Below are 18,262 nucleotides of genomic sequence, written 5' to 3'. Positions count from 1 at the left end.
GAACCACTCTGTACTCTACTATACTGTATCTCAGTACTAGAATACTGCATATACTGCTATACGTGTAGTATCGATGTAGTATCCACTGAAAATGAGTTTCAATTCAATTTGATTTGGGTAGAAGAAACTGCAAGGATAGGAATGGTAGCGTGCATGAGTGCTGCCAACACTGGGGAGCTGTGGTTCATTCAAGGTTTGACATGAATTCCAGAAGGAAAATAATGGTGTTAAGCAGGATGGTTGTCCGGGGTTGAGGCATGAGTGCTGCCAGCACTGGGGAGTTGCGGTTCATGGAAGGGAAAATTCATTCAAACATGCAGTGAATTTAGGAAGAAGAAACTGGGCTGCAGTGAAGCATGGGGGTGGTAGCATACATGAGTGCTGCTAAGACTGGAGAACTATGGTTCATAGACATGAATTCCAACATAAAATGAACAGCAAGATAATTCTGGGTCAGGTCAGTCAAGGATAGGAATGGTAGCGTGCATGAGTGCTGCCAACACGAGGGAGTTGCGGTTCATTTAAGGGTTGACATGAATTCCAGAAGGAAAAATAATTATGTCAAGCATAATGGTGGTCTGTAGTTGAGTGCTGCTAAGACTGGAGAACTACGGTACAGTGAGGGGTAGACATGAATTCCAACATAAAGTGAACAGCAAGATAATTCTGTGTTTCCTAGAGTCAGGCGTCAGGTGGTCAGTTTTTGAGGCATGAGTGCTGCCAGCATGCTGGGAGTTGCGGTTCATAGAAGGAAACATTCATTCAAACACGCAGTGACTTTAGGAAGCAGAAACTGCAGTTAAACATGGGGATGGTAGCATACATGAGTGCTGCTAAGACTGGAGAACTACGGTTCATAGACATGAATTCCAACATAAAGTGAACAGCAAGATAATTCTGCATTTCCTAGAGTAGGGCGTCAGATCAGTCAAGGATAGGAATGGTAGCGTGCATGAGTGCTGCCAACACTAGGGAGTTGCGGTTCATTCAAGGGTTGACATGAATTCCAGAAGGAAAAATAATGATGTCAAGCATGATGGTGGTCTGTGGTTGAGGCATGAGTGCTCGCAGCACTGGTGTTGGAGTTGCGGTTCATAGAAGGAAACATTCATTCAAACACGCAGTGACTTTAGGAAGCAGAAACTGCAGTTAAGCATGGGGATGGTAGCATACATGAGTGCTGCTAAGACTGGAGAACTACGGTTCATAGACATGAATTCCAACATAAAATGAACAGCAAGATAATTCTGGGTCAGGTCAGTCAAGGATAGGAATGGTAGCGTGCATGAGTGCTGCCAACACGAGGGAGTTGCAGTTCATTCACGGGTTGACATGAATTCCAGAAGGAAAAATAATGATGTCAAGCATAATGGTGGTCTGTAGTTGAGGCACGAGTGCTGCCAGCACTGGTGTTGGAGTTGCGTATGAATTCAAATATCCATTGTGACTTTGGGAAACAAAGTGGACTGAAGCCAACAGGTTGGAGTGTAATAGTGCTGCGGTTCAATGAGGGTAAAAATGAATTCCAGTGCTTGTTTGTAACCTATGAACCGCTACTCACATTTGTCAAAGAGGAATGAGGTTTTCCTGGGGTGATTCCCAGATCAGGCCTCTAATGGTAACACACAACAATTCCCAGGCAGTAATCCACATATAAAACCTCACCCGGAAAGCAGAATCGTTTGTGCAAAAGTTGCTGCAAACATGAAATGAAAGCATCGGCAGCATTTGTGCACACGCTTTTTTTTTTTTGTCCCGCTCGTTGCGGGGAGGCGAGGCGGGCAGACGGGCCAAGAGTGCAGCCTCTTGTCAGCCGTCCTGGAATGCGTCCTGGCACACAAAAGACAGCTCTTCAATTATGGCCGTTGCCGATGAAAATAAAATTGATGCAGCCTGCTCGGGGGCACGCAGCTTTTAATTAGTGGCTTCCGTCTTTCCTAATTGGTTTCTCCGTGCCCCCCCCCCGGAGCATTCATTCAGGAATCGGACCAATCGGCCACGCCGCATTTAGTGTGCTTTGTTTATCTTGAGAAAAAGCATACACCATAATCAAGGCACAAAGTGGAGGCTTTCCACTGAGAGTCCATGCAAAGAATAGTCAAGCCGGTCCTGTTTTAGGGCTTTTGGAGAAGAAATGTGCATTGGCACTGGGATTAACCACAGGAAAAGCCTGCAGGATAACTATATGTTAGGGGACATGGTGTGCATGCAGCAGGGACATGCTGCCTTTTCTTAATGGCCGCCTTTAAAACGGCTCAAGTTGGTTCGAAAGTTTTTTTTTATGTTCTTGTCGTAAAAAAAAAAAATATGTAAAAAAAAAAGGACCCATTTTTACCACTCAGATAACAATGTTGTTATTGCACTTTGTCAGCAGAATTGCAACAAAACTACCGGTTGCCAGATTCACCAATTATTTGCATTAAAACCTGCATATATGGGATATAATGGGATTTGTTTTCCCATTTTCCAAGTTGAAATTGTGGGGGAAAAAAATCTATAATATCGGAAAAAAGTTACAATATTTTTGGACTAAAGTCTTAATATTATGCACCAAAACTACTGTTTGTCAGATTCACCAAGGATCTGCATTAAAACCTTAAAACCTGCATATATGGGATTTGTTTTCCCATTTTCCAAGTTGAAATTGTGGGGGAAAAAATCTATAATATCGGAAAAAAGTTACAATATTTTTGGACTAAAGTCTTAATATTATGCACCAAAACTACCGGTTGCCAGATTCACCAATTATCTGCATTAAAACCTGCATATATGGGATTTGTTTTCCCATTTTCCAAGTTGAAATTGTGGGGAAAGAAAATATATAATATCGGAAAGAAGTTACAATATTTTTGGACTAAAGTCTTAATATTATACACCAAAACTACTGGTTGCCAGATTCACCAATTATCTGCATTAAAACCTGCATATATGGGATTTGTTTTCCCATTTTCCAAATTGAAATTATGGAAAAAAATCTATAATATGGGGAAAAAAGTCCAAATATTTTTGGACTAAAGTTTTAATATTATGAGAAGGAAATTTATAAAGAGAAAGGTGAAAAAAATAGCAGCAGAAATTGAGAAAAAAAACAGTTGGAATTTAATGACAATAAAGTCAAAATATGAAGGAAAAAATATTTTATTCTAAAAAGAAAAAAAATTGCAATTTTATCAAAAATAAACTCTAAATATTATGAGGCATTTTAGCAGCATAATGTTAATATATGAAAGAAAAAATATATATTTTTTTAAAAGTCACAAAGAAACAAAGAAAATTGTAACTTGGGAAAAATTAGGTTGGGGGAAAAACGTATGTATTTTTATGTGTACTTTTATGTTTAACTATTATGTGAATTAAGTAAAAATATTGCAAAGACAAATTTGACAAAGATTATTTAAAAAAGAAAGATTAAATTTAAAGGAAAAAAATGAAAAAATTGGAAAAAAAAATGCTGTAATTTTACAGAAGTCATTTTATTTTCTTTATATTGTTATTTATTTCTATTATTTTAGGAGCATTTAATAGAAATATTATTGTATTTTTTTAAGTCAGAATATTATGAAAAACAAACAAAAAATAGGTTGAGTGAAAAGTTATGGCTATAAAGTCAAAACATTACAAAAATAAATGTTACAAAAATGATTTAAGAAGTTGAAACAGCTGTATAAAGTCAAAATATTCCGAGAAAAGGGAAAAATTTTTTTTATGAAAGTCAGAATAATTATGAAGATTATACAAGAAGAAAGTTAAAATATTTGGGAACCCAAAAAATGGGGGAAAAAAAAGAGCAAAGCCCAAATTTGATCCAAATACTGTACGCTTTTCCACCTTTATGACAAAGCTGAGATGCAGTTTTTAGTACTACATCAACACGTGTGAATGATTGGCCCCCGCCTGCACTCATGCGCGTTCTCTCCAAATGTGGCATCATTTAAAACACTGTGAATGAACTCCACCCCAAATGTGAGAATGTAGTGTCTTATGTTTGTATACACATTAGAGCATTGTATTTAAACAAATGTCATCATCTCCGCCTGCGAACGTGTCATTAAATCCCTTTACGGGGCCGCAAACACATGTTCCCCGCATACCCAAAGTGATCCCGACATGTGCTCCTACAACAACAAACAAGACCAGCGCACGGAGCTCTGAATAAACAACACTGATTTGTTACGCCATCTGCCATCTTTTTTTTTTTTTGCCCTTTTGCCAACGCTTCTTAACATCATTACATTATATCGGCGACTTTAAAAAACAAAAGTGCTTTTTTTTTTTTTTAATTTATTTGGAATGCAAACGTCGACTGGTGACTCACGCTTATTGCGCAACAAAAACGCTAAGTGTGAGCAGACACGGCGGATGACAAAGCTGTGTTTATAGCGAGGTGTGTGGTCTGTTGCGGCAGATACTTTACACGACGTATACGTGGAGATGATGTGCAGGTAACTGTGGCCTCTTCGTTACGAGCTACAGTTTGGAAAGGTCATATAACATGCTAACGGCTACTATGCTAGCACCTAGCAAGACAGCCTCAAGTCCCAAAAGTGTTACGGCAGTCCCATAATGTCCCCACATCATGCCGTGTGTGTTTGCCTTTAGTAAAGTAGCTTAAATGCTAACATGCTCACGGCTACCATGCTAGCACCTAGCAAGACAGCCTCAAGTCCCAAAAGTGTTACAGCAGTCCCATAGTGTCCCCACATCATGCCGTGTGTGTTTGCCTTTAGACATTAGTAAATTAGCTTAAATGCTAACATGCTAACGGCTACTATGCTAGCACCTAGCAAAACAGCCTCAAGTCCCAAAAGTGTTACGGCAGTCCCATAATGTCCCCACATCATGCTGTGTGTGTTTGCCTTTAGACAATAGTAAATTAGCTTAAATGCTAACATGCTAACGGCTACTATGCTAGCACCTAGCAAAACAGCCCCTAAGTCCCAAAAGTGTTACGGCAGTCCCATAATGTCCCCACATCATGCCGTGTCTGTTTGCCTTTAGACTTTAGTAAAGTAGCTTAAATGCTAACATGCTAACGGCTACTATGCTAGCACCTAGCAAGACAGCCTCAAGTCCCAAAAGTGTTACGGCAGTCCCATAATGTCCCCACATCATGCTGTGTCTGTTTGCCTTTAATAAAGTAGCTTAAATGCTAACATGCTCACGGCTACCATGCTAGCACCTAGCAAGACAGCCTCAAGTCCCAAAAGTGTTACGGCAGTCCCATAGTGTCTCCACATCATGCCGTGTGTCCGTTTGCCTTTAGACATTAGTAAATTAGCTTAAATGCTAACATGCTAACGGCTACTATGCTAGCACCTAGCAAGACAGCCTCAAGTCCCAAAAGTGTTACGGCAGTCCCATAGTGTCCCCACATCATGCCGTGTGTGTTTGCCTTTAGAAATTAGTAAATTAGCTTAAATGCTAACATGCTAACGGCTACCATGCTAGCACCTAGCAAGACAGCCTCAAGTCCCAAAAGTGTTACGGCAGTCCCATAGTGTCTCCACATCATGCCGTGTGTCTGTTTGCCTTTAGACATTACTAAATTAGCTTAAATGCTAACATGCTAACGGCAACTATGGTAGCACCTAGCAAAACAGCCTCAAGTCCCAAAAGTGTTACGGCAGTCCCATAATGTGCCCACATCATGCCGTGTGTGTTTGCCTTTAGACAATAGTAAATTAGCTTAAATGCTAACATGCTAACGGCTACTATGCTAGCACCTAGCAAGACAGCCTCGAGTCCCAAATGTGTTACGGCAGTCCCAAAGTGTCCCCACATCATGCCGTGTGTCTGTTAGTAAATTAGCTTAAATGTTCTCATGCTAACGGCTACCATGCTAGCACCTAGCAAGACAGCCATAATAGTCAACTAATAGTCAGTATGCTGGAAAAAAAAGTGACACTAAACAGGTAAAAAAAAAAAATAATTTTCTTGTATTTTATTTACCATATTGGGTAATAGGAGTGTAACGTAACTATAGGGGTGTTATTTCATGTCTGGGGGCTCTAATAATAGTAAAACAATGTGTTTAAAAGGTTGTACATATGTTTCTATGCTCTAACTACCAATACATTCCATTTATAAATAAGGAAATTCACTTATCACGGTCGGGATTGGAACCACTTCCCCCCGATAAAGGAGAAGATTGTCCAGCCATGAACTTCACCGCACATTAAGCAAAGTTGTGGTGAACCTAGTAAGTACAACGCAGTGAAAAAAGTGCAGTTTATGGCTAAAAATGTAAAATTTTTAATAGCAGAAAGATGCAAATCCATCCATTCCTTCAAGTAGAAATGTCGGGATGTTGAACCGAGCCAGAAAGGCACCAAAACCTGGAGGCACAACTGAGGGTACGCTGCTGGGTTCCATTGCAAGCATGTGAGCGAGCAGATGTGATTTAGTGAAGGTAAGGAACGAGGGAGGCGGGCCAGAAAGGAGCGAGTCATAAAGATGGTGGAGATATGCGAGGGGAGAGGAAATGGAGGCCGTTTGAACGATCTCTCCGTTCTGCTTTCCGTCTGTAAGCAGTTGGGCTGACTTCGCTGTCTGTTTACAATTAGCATGCCGAGAATGAATCTTCCACGAATGACCGCTCAACTGGCAGCCTCCACTCGCCGGGAACAAGGGAGCTATTAGTGGAGGAACCGAGGAAGGAAGGAAGCGGGGAGCGCCAAAAGGGAAGGCCGTCCAGCTCCGAGGCCCAGGGAGAGGATTGGGGGGGGGGGGGGGGGCGACATGAGAGGAAGGGCTTAGCCACATCTCCCTCAGGCCATCACCTCCATAAGTAGGGGATGCCCCCCGCCCCAGCCCCCACAAGCAAAAAAAAAAAAAAAAAAGATTAGTTGAAGGATGTGGCCTGGAGGACAGTGCACCAGGAAGGGATGAGGATTTAGGATGGGACCCCCGCCCCCCCAATCACCCACACACCCCACGGCCATTTGACATGAGAGCAATGTGGGTGTGACGCAACCACCATCACCCCCCCCATCCTTCGAGTCATGTGGTGGGGAACTTCCTGACTACCATAAATTACTTCACATAAAATCTGCACACAAATATCCGACCCCCCCCCACCATCCCATCCCCCACCCCCTTTCATTTCACACGGTCATTCATCAAGTGGAGCTTGTGAAAGAGGAAATGGAGTGACGCAGCACTGTCATCCTCCTTTCACACGCGGCTGCTAAGACACAACGGGGGGGCGGGGGGGGGTGTTGATGGGGGGGGGTCAGGCCTCAAAGACCTCAGACGTGTTCCTGACCCACTTTGGTGTTGGTGTTGTCCATGATGCGGGGGGTCAAGGGTCACATTAACAATACAGCCTCATGGACCCATCCATCTTATTTGGGGCCCCAGGGTACGCTGGAGCCTATCCCAGCTAACCACAGCCTGGACTGCTGATGCAGCCATCATTCTGAAGATCTGATGCTGGGAGGCACGAGTGCTGCCGGCAGGGGTGAGCTGCGGTTCATCAAGGGAAAAATAAATTCCACCATGTAAGAGTTCACTCTGAAGATCTGCTCTCTTGGTGGTGGTGGTGATGCTGGGAGGCACGAGTGCTGCCGGCAGGGGTGAGCTGCGGTTCATCAAGGGAAAAATAAATTCCACCATGTAAGGGTTCACTCTGAAGATCCGCTCTTTTGGTAGTGGTGATGCTGGGAGGCACGAGTGCTGCCGGCAGGGGTGAGCTGCGGTTCATCAAGGGAAAAATAAATTCCACCATGTAAGGGGTCACTCTGAAGATCCGCTCTTTTGGTGGTGGTGGTGGTGGTGATGCTGGGAGGCACGAGTGCTGCCGGCAGGGGTGAGCTGCGGTTCATCAAGGGAAAAATAAATTCCAACATGTAAGGGTTCACTCTGAAGATCCGCTCTCTTGGTGGTGGTGGTGATGTGGCGAGGCACGAGTGCTGTCAGCACTGAGGAGCTGAGGTTCACTCAGGGAAACATTATTTCCGACAGTAGAAAATGGACGGCATGCCCGTTTCCTAACATGGATGTCAGTTTCAGTGCTTGTTGGATTCCATTTGTCTCCACAATGAACTGCAGCATTCGTGCACGCTTCACAACATTTCTGCAATGAACTGCAGTTTTACCTATGTTGGCAGCACTCGTGCACACAACCACAACCAACAATGCTCCCAGTTAGTGTCCCAGTACATGTTGGAGTTGTCTGTACAATAAGTATCTTAAATGTAGATGAAGACAGCCGAGGTCACCCCCACGGGTACCCCCCCACGGGTACCCCCCCATGGGTACCCCCCCACGGGTACCCCCCCACGGGTACCCCCAACCCCCCCTGAAATGAGTACAGCAAATAATAGCCCGTTTGTTTGGTGGACCTTGTTGAAGTCGACAAGCCTGCTTCTTATCACCGGGGAGGAAAAAGGAGACGCAATGTAGAAACATTCCCGTTACCCCCCCTCCCTCGGTAAGCATACTCCCGTTTCAACCCCCCCCCCCAAAGACCTACAGCTTTTACACTTGTAAGCAGCCTTTAATGTGGCGCTGAGAAGCCTGGAGCGGAGAGACCAGCTCGGGGGGCTTGGGTAGGGGATATGTGGAGCGTACAAAGAGGGTATTATTTGTTGCTCCCTTCTATTCTGTTTGCTGGGTTTGGGGAGTGGGGGCGGGGGGACGGGGGTGGGTGGGGGGACGGGGGGCAAAGATGGCTCCTCTTTCCTGTGCTTTTTGCACATGTGAGGTTTAGACGGTTTTCAAAGCGCTGCAAGATGCTTCCACCATCTGATGTGTCACAAGGGTTAAAAAGAAAGGAGGAATTCTTAAGGGGGGGGGGGGGGGGGTCAGCTCTGCAGCATTATTGCAAGGGGGGGAGTCAGGAGCGAGAGCCTTTTATGAGAATAAACGAGATTTCCTGAATGGAGCGCATTCCAAGGACGCCGGTGGTCTCGGCTTGCCAAGAGACAAGACGACACATGCTGGAGATCGTCTGCCAGGTAGCCGGCACAAAGAGCTCTCATTTCCTTTCCTTTTAGACAACACACGAACGCACCAAAAACAGTGCGGTGCATGGTTGGAATTGTGTATGGAAAAAACTCTTTATGGGCAGTGTCCAGTGTCCAAACGTTTTTCCAGCGAGGCCCACATAGTGAAAGATGAAAGGATGCAGCTTTGCGGCCTTTTTGTGGTACTAAAATTAATTTTTTTTCTCTTAATATTTTTTATACTTTATTCCCATAATATTACTGCTATTTGCTGTATTTTCCCCTAATTTTTCAATACTATTTCAAGCGTAAAAATAAGTTATCTAATATATTTCCAGCGAGACCCACATAGTGAAAGATGAAAGGATGCAGCTTTGCGGCCTTTAACTTTATGGTACTAAAATTATTTTTTTTTCTCTTAATATTTTTTTACTTTATTCCCATAATATTCCTGCTATCTGCTGTATTTTCCCCAAATTTTTCAATACTATTTCAAGCGTAAAAATAAGTTATATAATATATTTCCAGCAAGGCCCACATAGTGAAAGATGAAAGGATGCAGCTTTGTGGCCTCTAATATTAATTTTATTTCTTTTAATATTTTTTACTTTATTCCCATAATATTACTGCTATCTGCTGTATTTTCCCCAAATTTTTCAATACTATTTCAAGTGTAAAAATAAGTTATCTAATATAAGTAAAAACATGACGAATGTTGTGATGAATGCAAATATTCACTAGCTCATGCAGGTAATACTTGTCCACGGTGTGTTTGTGTGCATGTTTTTCCCAGATCGGAGATTCCCGAATGCGGTGGTATTCTTGGACGTGTACGCACACACACGTGTAAGCTGATGCTAATACAGCTCTTGAAGTTTGATACTAGCCTGGGGAAGCGAGCAAACACACACCTTCCCAGAGATCATCCATCCCTTAGTCGGTATCCCATTACTTGCTGGCAAAGACACTTTGTGTATCTTAACTAAACAGTAAGACAGGCAGTTTCGCCACGACTGAAGAAAAACACGAGATCGAATCCTTTACGACAGCACCATTAGCGATAACCAAGGCCGGGTACGTGATAGCGTAACATCGACCACGGCCTGTTTTGACTGGTTGAATGTGGACGTGGCGCAGGTGGACGTTTCTGCATCAACAAAAACGGGATTCAAACAGCAAACGGCCTGCCTGCTCACTCTTTGATGAAGTTAGCAATTAAGAGGCGTTCAAAGGGTGGGGGGGGGGGCATGACGAGCGCATATGTTTCGCTCCAGGATATTTAACTCGCTTGTCAGACGGGATTGTAATCAAGATGGAATAAACTACTGACTGGATATGAAAAATAACAACATGGACAGCTCTCATCATGGATGATCATTTCTTGGGATTTACTTCTCTTAATAATGCATGTAATACAAATAATTATAGAATAATTATGACAAATAATTATACAAATCAAGTCGCTAAGTTGGCAACGAGTGAATCGCTGTATATTTGCGATTTGCCATCTGTGAAAATTTGCAGATTTTTGTCACCAATAAAAATTATTTCTCCAAAAATAGGCATGTTTTTCACCACAGAAACGAGAAATCTGTCATAAATTGTACATCTAAAATCATTTATAATTAGTAATTATTTATTATTATTATTATTATTTATTTATTTTTATTACTATTATTATTATTATTATCATATTATTATTATTATATTATTTATTTATTATGCAAAAAATAATGTATAATTATAATATAATATAATAAATGTGTTGATATATATTATATTATATATTATTATTATTTATTTATTATGTAAAACATTATTTTATAATTATAATAATAATAATAATATAATAATAAATATGTTGATATATATATATATATATATCAACACATTTATTATTATTATTATTGAACCATGTAATTTAATTTATAATAATGTCATAAATGTGTATATATAATAAATAATAATAATACATAATAATAATAATAATAAAATATAAAATATAAATAATAAAATAATAATAATAATAATAATAATAATAATAATAAAATAATAACAATAATAATAATAATAATAAAATAATAAAATAATAAAATAATAAAATAATAAAATAATAAAAATAATAAGAATAATACATAATTTAAAAAATGATTTTAGATGTACAAATTATTACTGATTTGATGAATGAGATGTTTTTACTGTGGGGAAAAAAATGCCTATTTTTGGAGAAATACAATTTTTTTTGGTGACAAAAATCTACAAATTTCCAGGAGGACAAATGGCAAATCGTTGTTGCCAACTGTACTTTTTGGCTAATGCTGCATGACGGCCAATTATTTAAAAAAAAAATACAATTATGTCATCTCTGTCCCACTTGCATCCACCACAAATAGATTACAGCCCTGTTCAGCAAAACTGGAAGAACATTTTCAGTAGTACTCACAGTAGTACTGCCATTCTGTCTTGTGAAGTAAATAAATGTGAAAAAAAACACAACAATGTGATTGTAGCATGCTGTTGGTTGACTGAAGGCGACATAAACATTTCATCTGAGTATCGTACGACCGATTCCGATCAGCATCGTGCATGCATAACCTTCTTAAACAGTCATTGGAATATCTCTTAATGGCTGCAGGGTAGGAAAGGTGGCTGTGGAGGTGACTTACAAATGACCAACGATGAAAATGGAGGAAAAGCCCCCCCCAACCACCACCACCACCACATACAAGCAATCACTGGAGTGTACTTTCAATGCAAAAAGGGAGGAAAAGCCCCCACTTTGCTAATGATTGCATATTTACTGAGCTGCCCACTAATTACACTCGGCGGAATTTGAAGGTGATTGCAATTAGCAACATCCACACTGGCTGGCTTGGGGGCGGGGAGGGGGGGGGGGGGTTCTACCAGCAGATGTAAATAAGTCGTAATGAAGCACTTGGCATGAATGCACCTTTATCGACTCCTCCTGTTTGACAGTCCACATGTGCTAAAGTTGAATTGCGGCCAGCTTTTAATAATGCTTGCTAATCAGATCAGAGAAAAAGAAAAAAAATTGCTTTGAGCCAAGAGATCAAAGTTTATAATCAAAGGTTATAATTAAATAACAGCTTTTAATAATGAAATAGGCAAGTTTGCATTAATTTTAGATTACTGTGAGGGATTTTACGTGATAAGGAAGTAAAATACAGTGGAAGTATTCCAAGTCCATTTTGGCACCCTCTGCTGGTCAGAAGCAGCACTGCAGCATATCAGGGCGAAACAGTGCTTTACAAATAAGGTTACATGGTTCAGTAATTCTTCAAAAAAAAGGTAGAATAAATGAATGAATACATTTTGGGGGAGTGGTTCTCAATTTTGGTGGGTTATTTTTAAATATTGATAAAAAAATGTGCAAAAAATGAACGGAAAGCTCACATTTCTATGCATGCACATTGTGCTCAATGCAGACATACGGGCGCCATTTTGGCGTCATTTATAGCTATTATTTGCTTGGACTCGATCACAGGCGTCTCCATGGCAACTGTTGTGTTGTCATGATGGTACCCTGCGATCGTGCACGTCTTCAGGCCTACACAATCATATTTTAGTCCATAATCATTGAATAAATATGGGTTCAAGTCTGGGTTCAAGCCCCCGAATGAAAGTGGCGTTGCTTTTCCACGCCACACGCCACACAACAGCAGTGACGCTTCCACACGCCTCATCCCCAGCCCAACGTCACGCCAACAATATCATCAGAAGAAAGTGGAGTGCGGCTTTCATATGTTTTTTTATCTCTCACAAGGAACGTGATGTTCTTGCACGGTGTCTTAAAGGGATGTGATTGAGCCGTGTTAGTCATGGCGTCCACGGATGACGCTCGAGTTTCCCCCCCCCCCCCCCCCCCCATACAGTTCGTCACGAGGGTGAGGAGGAAGCCAGGAAAATGAGACAACGTTGAGTATGCACGATAGAGCCATACATAACAACGGTGCGTTCAAGGGCCACTGAAAATAATACAAAATATTGGCTATTTTGAACAGTGGTGCATTGATTTAATAACCATGCTAATAATGTTAGCATGAATCATCATGAAAATAATCCACTAAAGCACCCCCCCCCCCCCCCACCTCCTGCAGGGACGGCTGAGTGACGTCAAAGTCAAAGCACTCTCCCCACTTCCTTTCCTTTTCCGATTGCCCCCCCCCCCACTAAGAGTGTCCACCAGCTGAGGCCCCCCCAGGGGGTCTTCCTCTCGACACACCAACAGCTAACAAAAAGCGCATTGACACCCCAAGTGTTAATTCATCTTCATTTAGCCCCGTTGCGACCCCCCGGACCCGACCCCCCGGACCCGACCCCCCCCCCAGGTCCGGTTTGGTCAAGGTAGGGATGCGTCTTGACAGTGCAACGCTTGACATTTTATAAAGATCTTCACTGTGGACAGTTTTCCACTCCAACAGTGTGACTGAAAGCCCCCCCCCCCACACCCCCACCCCACATAAGGAATACACTCACACTCAGTGGGGGGGGGGGGTAATGTGATTTCTCAGCTGCCCGGGAGACCACTTCCTGAGAGAGGCCCACTTGTGGAGGGATGCATGGGGGAGGGGAGGGGGGGCTTCCCATCTGTCCAAGCCAGGGAGGGCAAGGCTTGACATCACCCCCCCCCCCCCCCCCACCCTCAAAATAGCGAATCATGCTGCTTCTTACACATTCTTACACATAAAGAAAGCACATTCTATGGAGAAGTCAGTGTACAGCTTGGAGTCAACCATGGTGCACGAGTGCCTTCACTGAGGGAAACGTTACGGTGTGTTTGGGCTACTTCTCGTGTTGGGAAACTGGCATGCGGACCAGTTTATGAACCATAATGTCAAGGTGCATGTTGGAATCCTCATTTTTTTGTGGTGTCGGCAGCACTCGTGCATTCTACCTCCACTGCAACGCAGTTTCTGCTTACAATGTCATAGTACATTATGGAATTCTTTGTTCCCCTCAATGAAAAGCATATTTTCCGCAGTGTTGGCAGCACTCGTGCATGCTACCATCACCGTGGTTGACTGTAACCCAGTTTCTGCTCACAAAGTCATAGTACATTATGGAATTATTCGTTCCCCTCAATTAACCACATTTTTTCATCATGTTGGCAGCACTCGTGCATGCTACCATCACCATGGTTGACTGTAACTCAGTTTCTGCTCACAATGTCATAGTACATTATGGAATTCTTTGTTCCCCTCAATGAAAAGCATTTTTTCGTAGTTTTGGCAGCACTCGTGCATGCTACCATCACCATGGTTGACTGTAACCCAGTTTCTGCTCACAATGTCATAGTACATTATGGAATTGTTCATTCCCCTCAATGAAAAGCATTTTTTCCGCAGTGTTGGCAGCACTCGTGCATGCTACCATCACCATGGTTGACTGTAACCTGGTTCCTGCTCACAATGTCATAGTACATTATGGAATTATTCATTCACCTCAATGAACCGCATTTTTTCTTAGTGTTGGCAGCACTCGTGCATGCTACCATCACCATGGTTGACTGTAACTCAGTTTCTGCCCACAATGTCATAGTACATTATGGAATTCTTTGTTCCCCTCAAAGAAAAGCATTTTTTCCGCAGTGTTGGCAGCACTCGTGCATGCAACCATCACTATGGTTGACTGTAACCCAGTTTCTGCTCACAGTGTTATAGTACATTATATAATTATTCATTCACCTCAATGAACCGCATTTTTTCGTAGTGTTGGCAGCACTCGTGCATGCTACCATCACCATGGTTAACTGTAACCCAGTTTCTGCTCACAATGTCATAGTACATTATGGAATTCTTTGTTCCCCTCAAGGAAAAGCATTTTTTCCGCAGTGTTGGCAGCACTCGTGCATGCTACCATCACCATGGTTGACTGTAACCCAGTTTCTGCTACACGATGACATGGTACCTTATGGAATTACTCATTCAACTCAATGAACCACAATTTTTCCGCAGTGTTGGCAGCACTCGTGCATGCAACCATCACTATGGTTGACTGTAACCCAGTTTCTGCTCACAGTGTCATAGTACATTATATAATTATTCGTTCACCTCAATGAACCACATTTTTTCCGCAGTGTTGGCAGCACTCGTGCATGCAACCATCACTATGATTGACTGTAACCCAGTTTCTGCTACACGATGTCATGGTACATTATGGAATTATTCGCTCTCCTCAATGAACCAAATTTTTTCATCGTGTTGGCAGCACTCGTGCATGCTACCGTCATCATGCTTGACCACAACCCAAGTTCTGCTACACAATGTCAGCTGTAGTAAAGCTATCATCTATATGCTGTAACTCATCATTGCCCTCAATAAACTACAGCTCCCAAGTTCTGGCAGCACTCATGCATGGTACCACCACCGTGCTTGACTGCAACCCAGTTTCTGCTCAATAGTATCACAGTGCTTGTTAGATTTTGTTATTTGCTGAACCAAAACTTTCAGTACCAGCAGCACTCATACACGCTACCACCATCAAGCTTGACAGTTATTATTCACCAAAAGGATCCAAAAGACATTTGCTAGTTTTGACAACATTGCCACTGTATCCACCAAAGTGTGTTTGATGAGCAGACACTTCCCGTTGAACCACAGCTCCCCCATTGCTGGCAGCACTCATGCAGCCCCGGCCTTTGCTCCTCACTTAAGTTGGCGGATATTTAGACTGTGTTGGCTCTGTTTTGCATCATCATCGATGCATTTGTAAAGGCTTGTAGCCAAAAGACCGGAGGAGCAGGAGCACATTCTCCTTCCTGCGTCCTTCTGAGAAGGTCCAGACTCCTCCTTTGATCAGCACTCAGGAAGCATCATTAGGCAGAAGATGCTCGGATAAGGGAGCTAAGAAAGCTTTATTTGTGGACGGGCGGCAGGAAGAGATAAAAGGGGAGGAAACAGAAGGTGGATGGGGCTGAGAGGTAAAGATGTTCCTCCTCAAAAGGTCACCAGTGACAAGATGGAGTCCACTAATCATCTTAGAGCGACTCAATCAAGATGCTGCTCAGTGATTATCTCCATGATGAACTCAGTGAGATGTGATGGGGACATTGAAGGTGTGGAGCAGCTTCCACCAAATGCTATCATGCCATCTTACATGGTCACATGACGGAGGATCAAACCCAGTACCTCTAGGTTGGGGGGGGGGGGGGGGAGCGAGCACCTGAACCATGCCGCCCCCCATATCCCCAATCAAGATCATTTTTATTTTATTTAAATATTGTTTCGCAACTTTTTATAATGCATCCTGCACTTTCTTTTTGCACTTTTATTGGTGCAAAACACACTAAAATATAAATATATATTAATATAAATATATTAATTTGTAATTAAAATTAATTAATATAAATAAATTAATGTAATATATTTTAATATATTATATTAATATAAAATTAATATGAATTAATATTGAATTCTGGGTTATTTTCACTTTCTTTTTGCACTTTTATTGGTGCAAAACACACTAAAATATAAATATATATTAATATAAATATATTATTTTTTAATTAAAATTAATTAATATAAATAAATTAATTTAATATATTTTAATATATTATATTAATATAAATTAATATAAATTAATATTGAATTCTGGGTTATTTTCACTTTCTTTTGCACTTTTATTGGTGCAAAACACACTAAAATAAAAATATTTATTAATATAAATATATAAATTTTTATTTAAAATTAATTAATATAAATAAATTAATTTAATATATTTTAATATATTATATTAATATAAAATTAATATAAATTAATATTGAATTCTGGGTTGTTTTCACTTTCTTTTTGCACTTTTATTGGCACAAACACACTAAAATATAAATATATATTAATATAAACATATTAATTTTTAATTAAAATTAATTAATATAAATGAATTAATTTAATATATTTTAATATATTATATTAATATAAAATTAATATTGAATTCTGGGTTATTTTCACTTTCTTTTTGCACTTTTATTGGTGCAAAACACATTCAAATATAATTTTTTATTAATATAAATATATTAATTTTAAATAATATAAATAAATTCATTTAATATATTTTAATATATTATATTAATACAAAATTTATATAAATTAATATTGAATTCTGGGTTATTTTTGCCATATCTGAAACGGTATCAAGTAAGGATGTCCGAAAACTGCAGAAAACTGATATTGTCCGACTCTCAATTTCCGATAGCGATATCACCAATATCGATACCGATACGTGTAACATGACATATCATTGGTTTTCATGATCGGGAAAAAAATCTGATGCAGATTTTTCTGCTGATATCAGGCCGATAATTATCGGTATATCCCTAGTATAAAAAACACCCCTAAGTGAAAAAAACACTAAAAATATTTAAGAAAATATTTAATAATAATTTAAATAGCAATAGCATAATGACATAAGCCTAAACTATGAATCTAGTATATTATCTCGTTGTGTTATTAATTTATTTTGCACTCTTTCGGTCCCCTGAAAGGCCGATGAGGACGACGTGTGAAGACAATAAATGTGTTGTCGTATTTATCCGCGGCAAACAAAGCAGTGACAGCATCGGAGGGGAGAGTGCAAGAAGCAAGACGGAGGAGAGTCACCTTTGACCTCATCAATCATGAATAACGGGGCAGGCGAGAAGACGACACCCCCCCTCCTCTCCTCTCCTCGCCTGATCAATCATGGACCAAAGGACGACAGGAAGCGGATGAGAAAAGAGAACCGGCATCTGTTTACCTTATCGATCAAGCCCGGACGGTTGGTGGCGGCGAGCACGGTGACGTTGCGGAGCTGTTCGATGCCGTCCATCTCTGTCAGGAGTTGCGCCAGCACCCTGTCGCCCACGCCGCCCGATGCCGAGGGGCTGCCGGAGAGTGATGGACAATGTTGGAATGAGCCAACCGCGGCTGATGGGAGACGTAGGGGGCAAAATAAATGAAGTGATTGGCGCAAGACGGATGGGGTGAGGATGTGATGGAGTGCTCTTGAGCAAGGAAAGCAACCGCTCCGATAACAATCCCTGGATGGGACAAGCACCGTTTCCACTAAGGCTTTTTGATGCTGACACACTAATATACATGCAAAATAATGTATTTTATACACATGCATGACCCGCAAGGCATGCTGGGAATCCCCCAAACAGACAGTTTGGGGGGGGGGGGGGGGTACTGCATAAGCCACTTCATTGATTAAACGTGGCGGGACTTGCCCGCTAATAAATAATCCCTGTAGAGGAACCAAGCGCACGTCCAGTTGATGTTCTGCACGGTGGATCCCGTTTAGGTCGACATCCCTTCAATCGG

At 41.3% G+C, this 18,262-nt stretch overlaps 2 protein-coding genes across 2 annotated transcripts in view; one reads left to right on the top strand and one right to left on the bottom strand.

Moving 5' to 3' along the window:
- afg2a (AFG2 AAA ATPase homolog A) overlaps positions 1-18,262 on the bottom strand; it is a 104,866-nt gene that overhangs the window by 51,749 nt on the left and 34,855 nt on the right. Inside the window, exon 15 of the mRNA XM_058052798.1 lies at positions 17,697-17,823. Coding sequence (XP_057908781.1) covers positions 17,697-17,823 — 127 coding nt within the window. The remainder of the gene's footprint in view (positions 1-17,696; positions 17,824-18,262) is intronic.
- Positions 1-18,262, top strand: part of ankrd50 (ankyrin repeat domain 50) — a 256,290-nt gene that overhangs the window by 217,731 nt on the left and 20,297 nt on the right. The window lies entirely within an intron of this gene.

The sequence above is a fragment of the Doryrhamphus excisus genome, chromosome 2, assembly GCF_030265055.1.
Source record: "Doryrhamphus excisus isolate RoL2022-K1 chromosome 2, RoL_Dexc_1.0, whole genome shotgun sequence".
Lineage (NCBI taxonomy): Eukaryota > Metazoa > Chordata > Actinopteri > Syngnathiformes > Syngnathidae > Doryrhamphus > Doryrhamphus excisus.
Note: the sequence above shows the minus strand (reverse complement) of the source record. Positions and strands in the feature narration are given on the sequence as shown.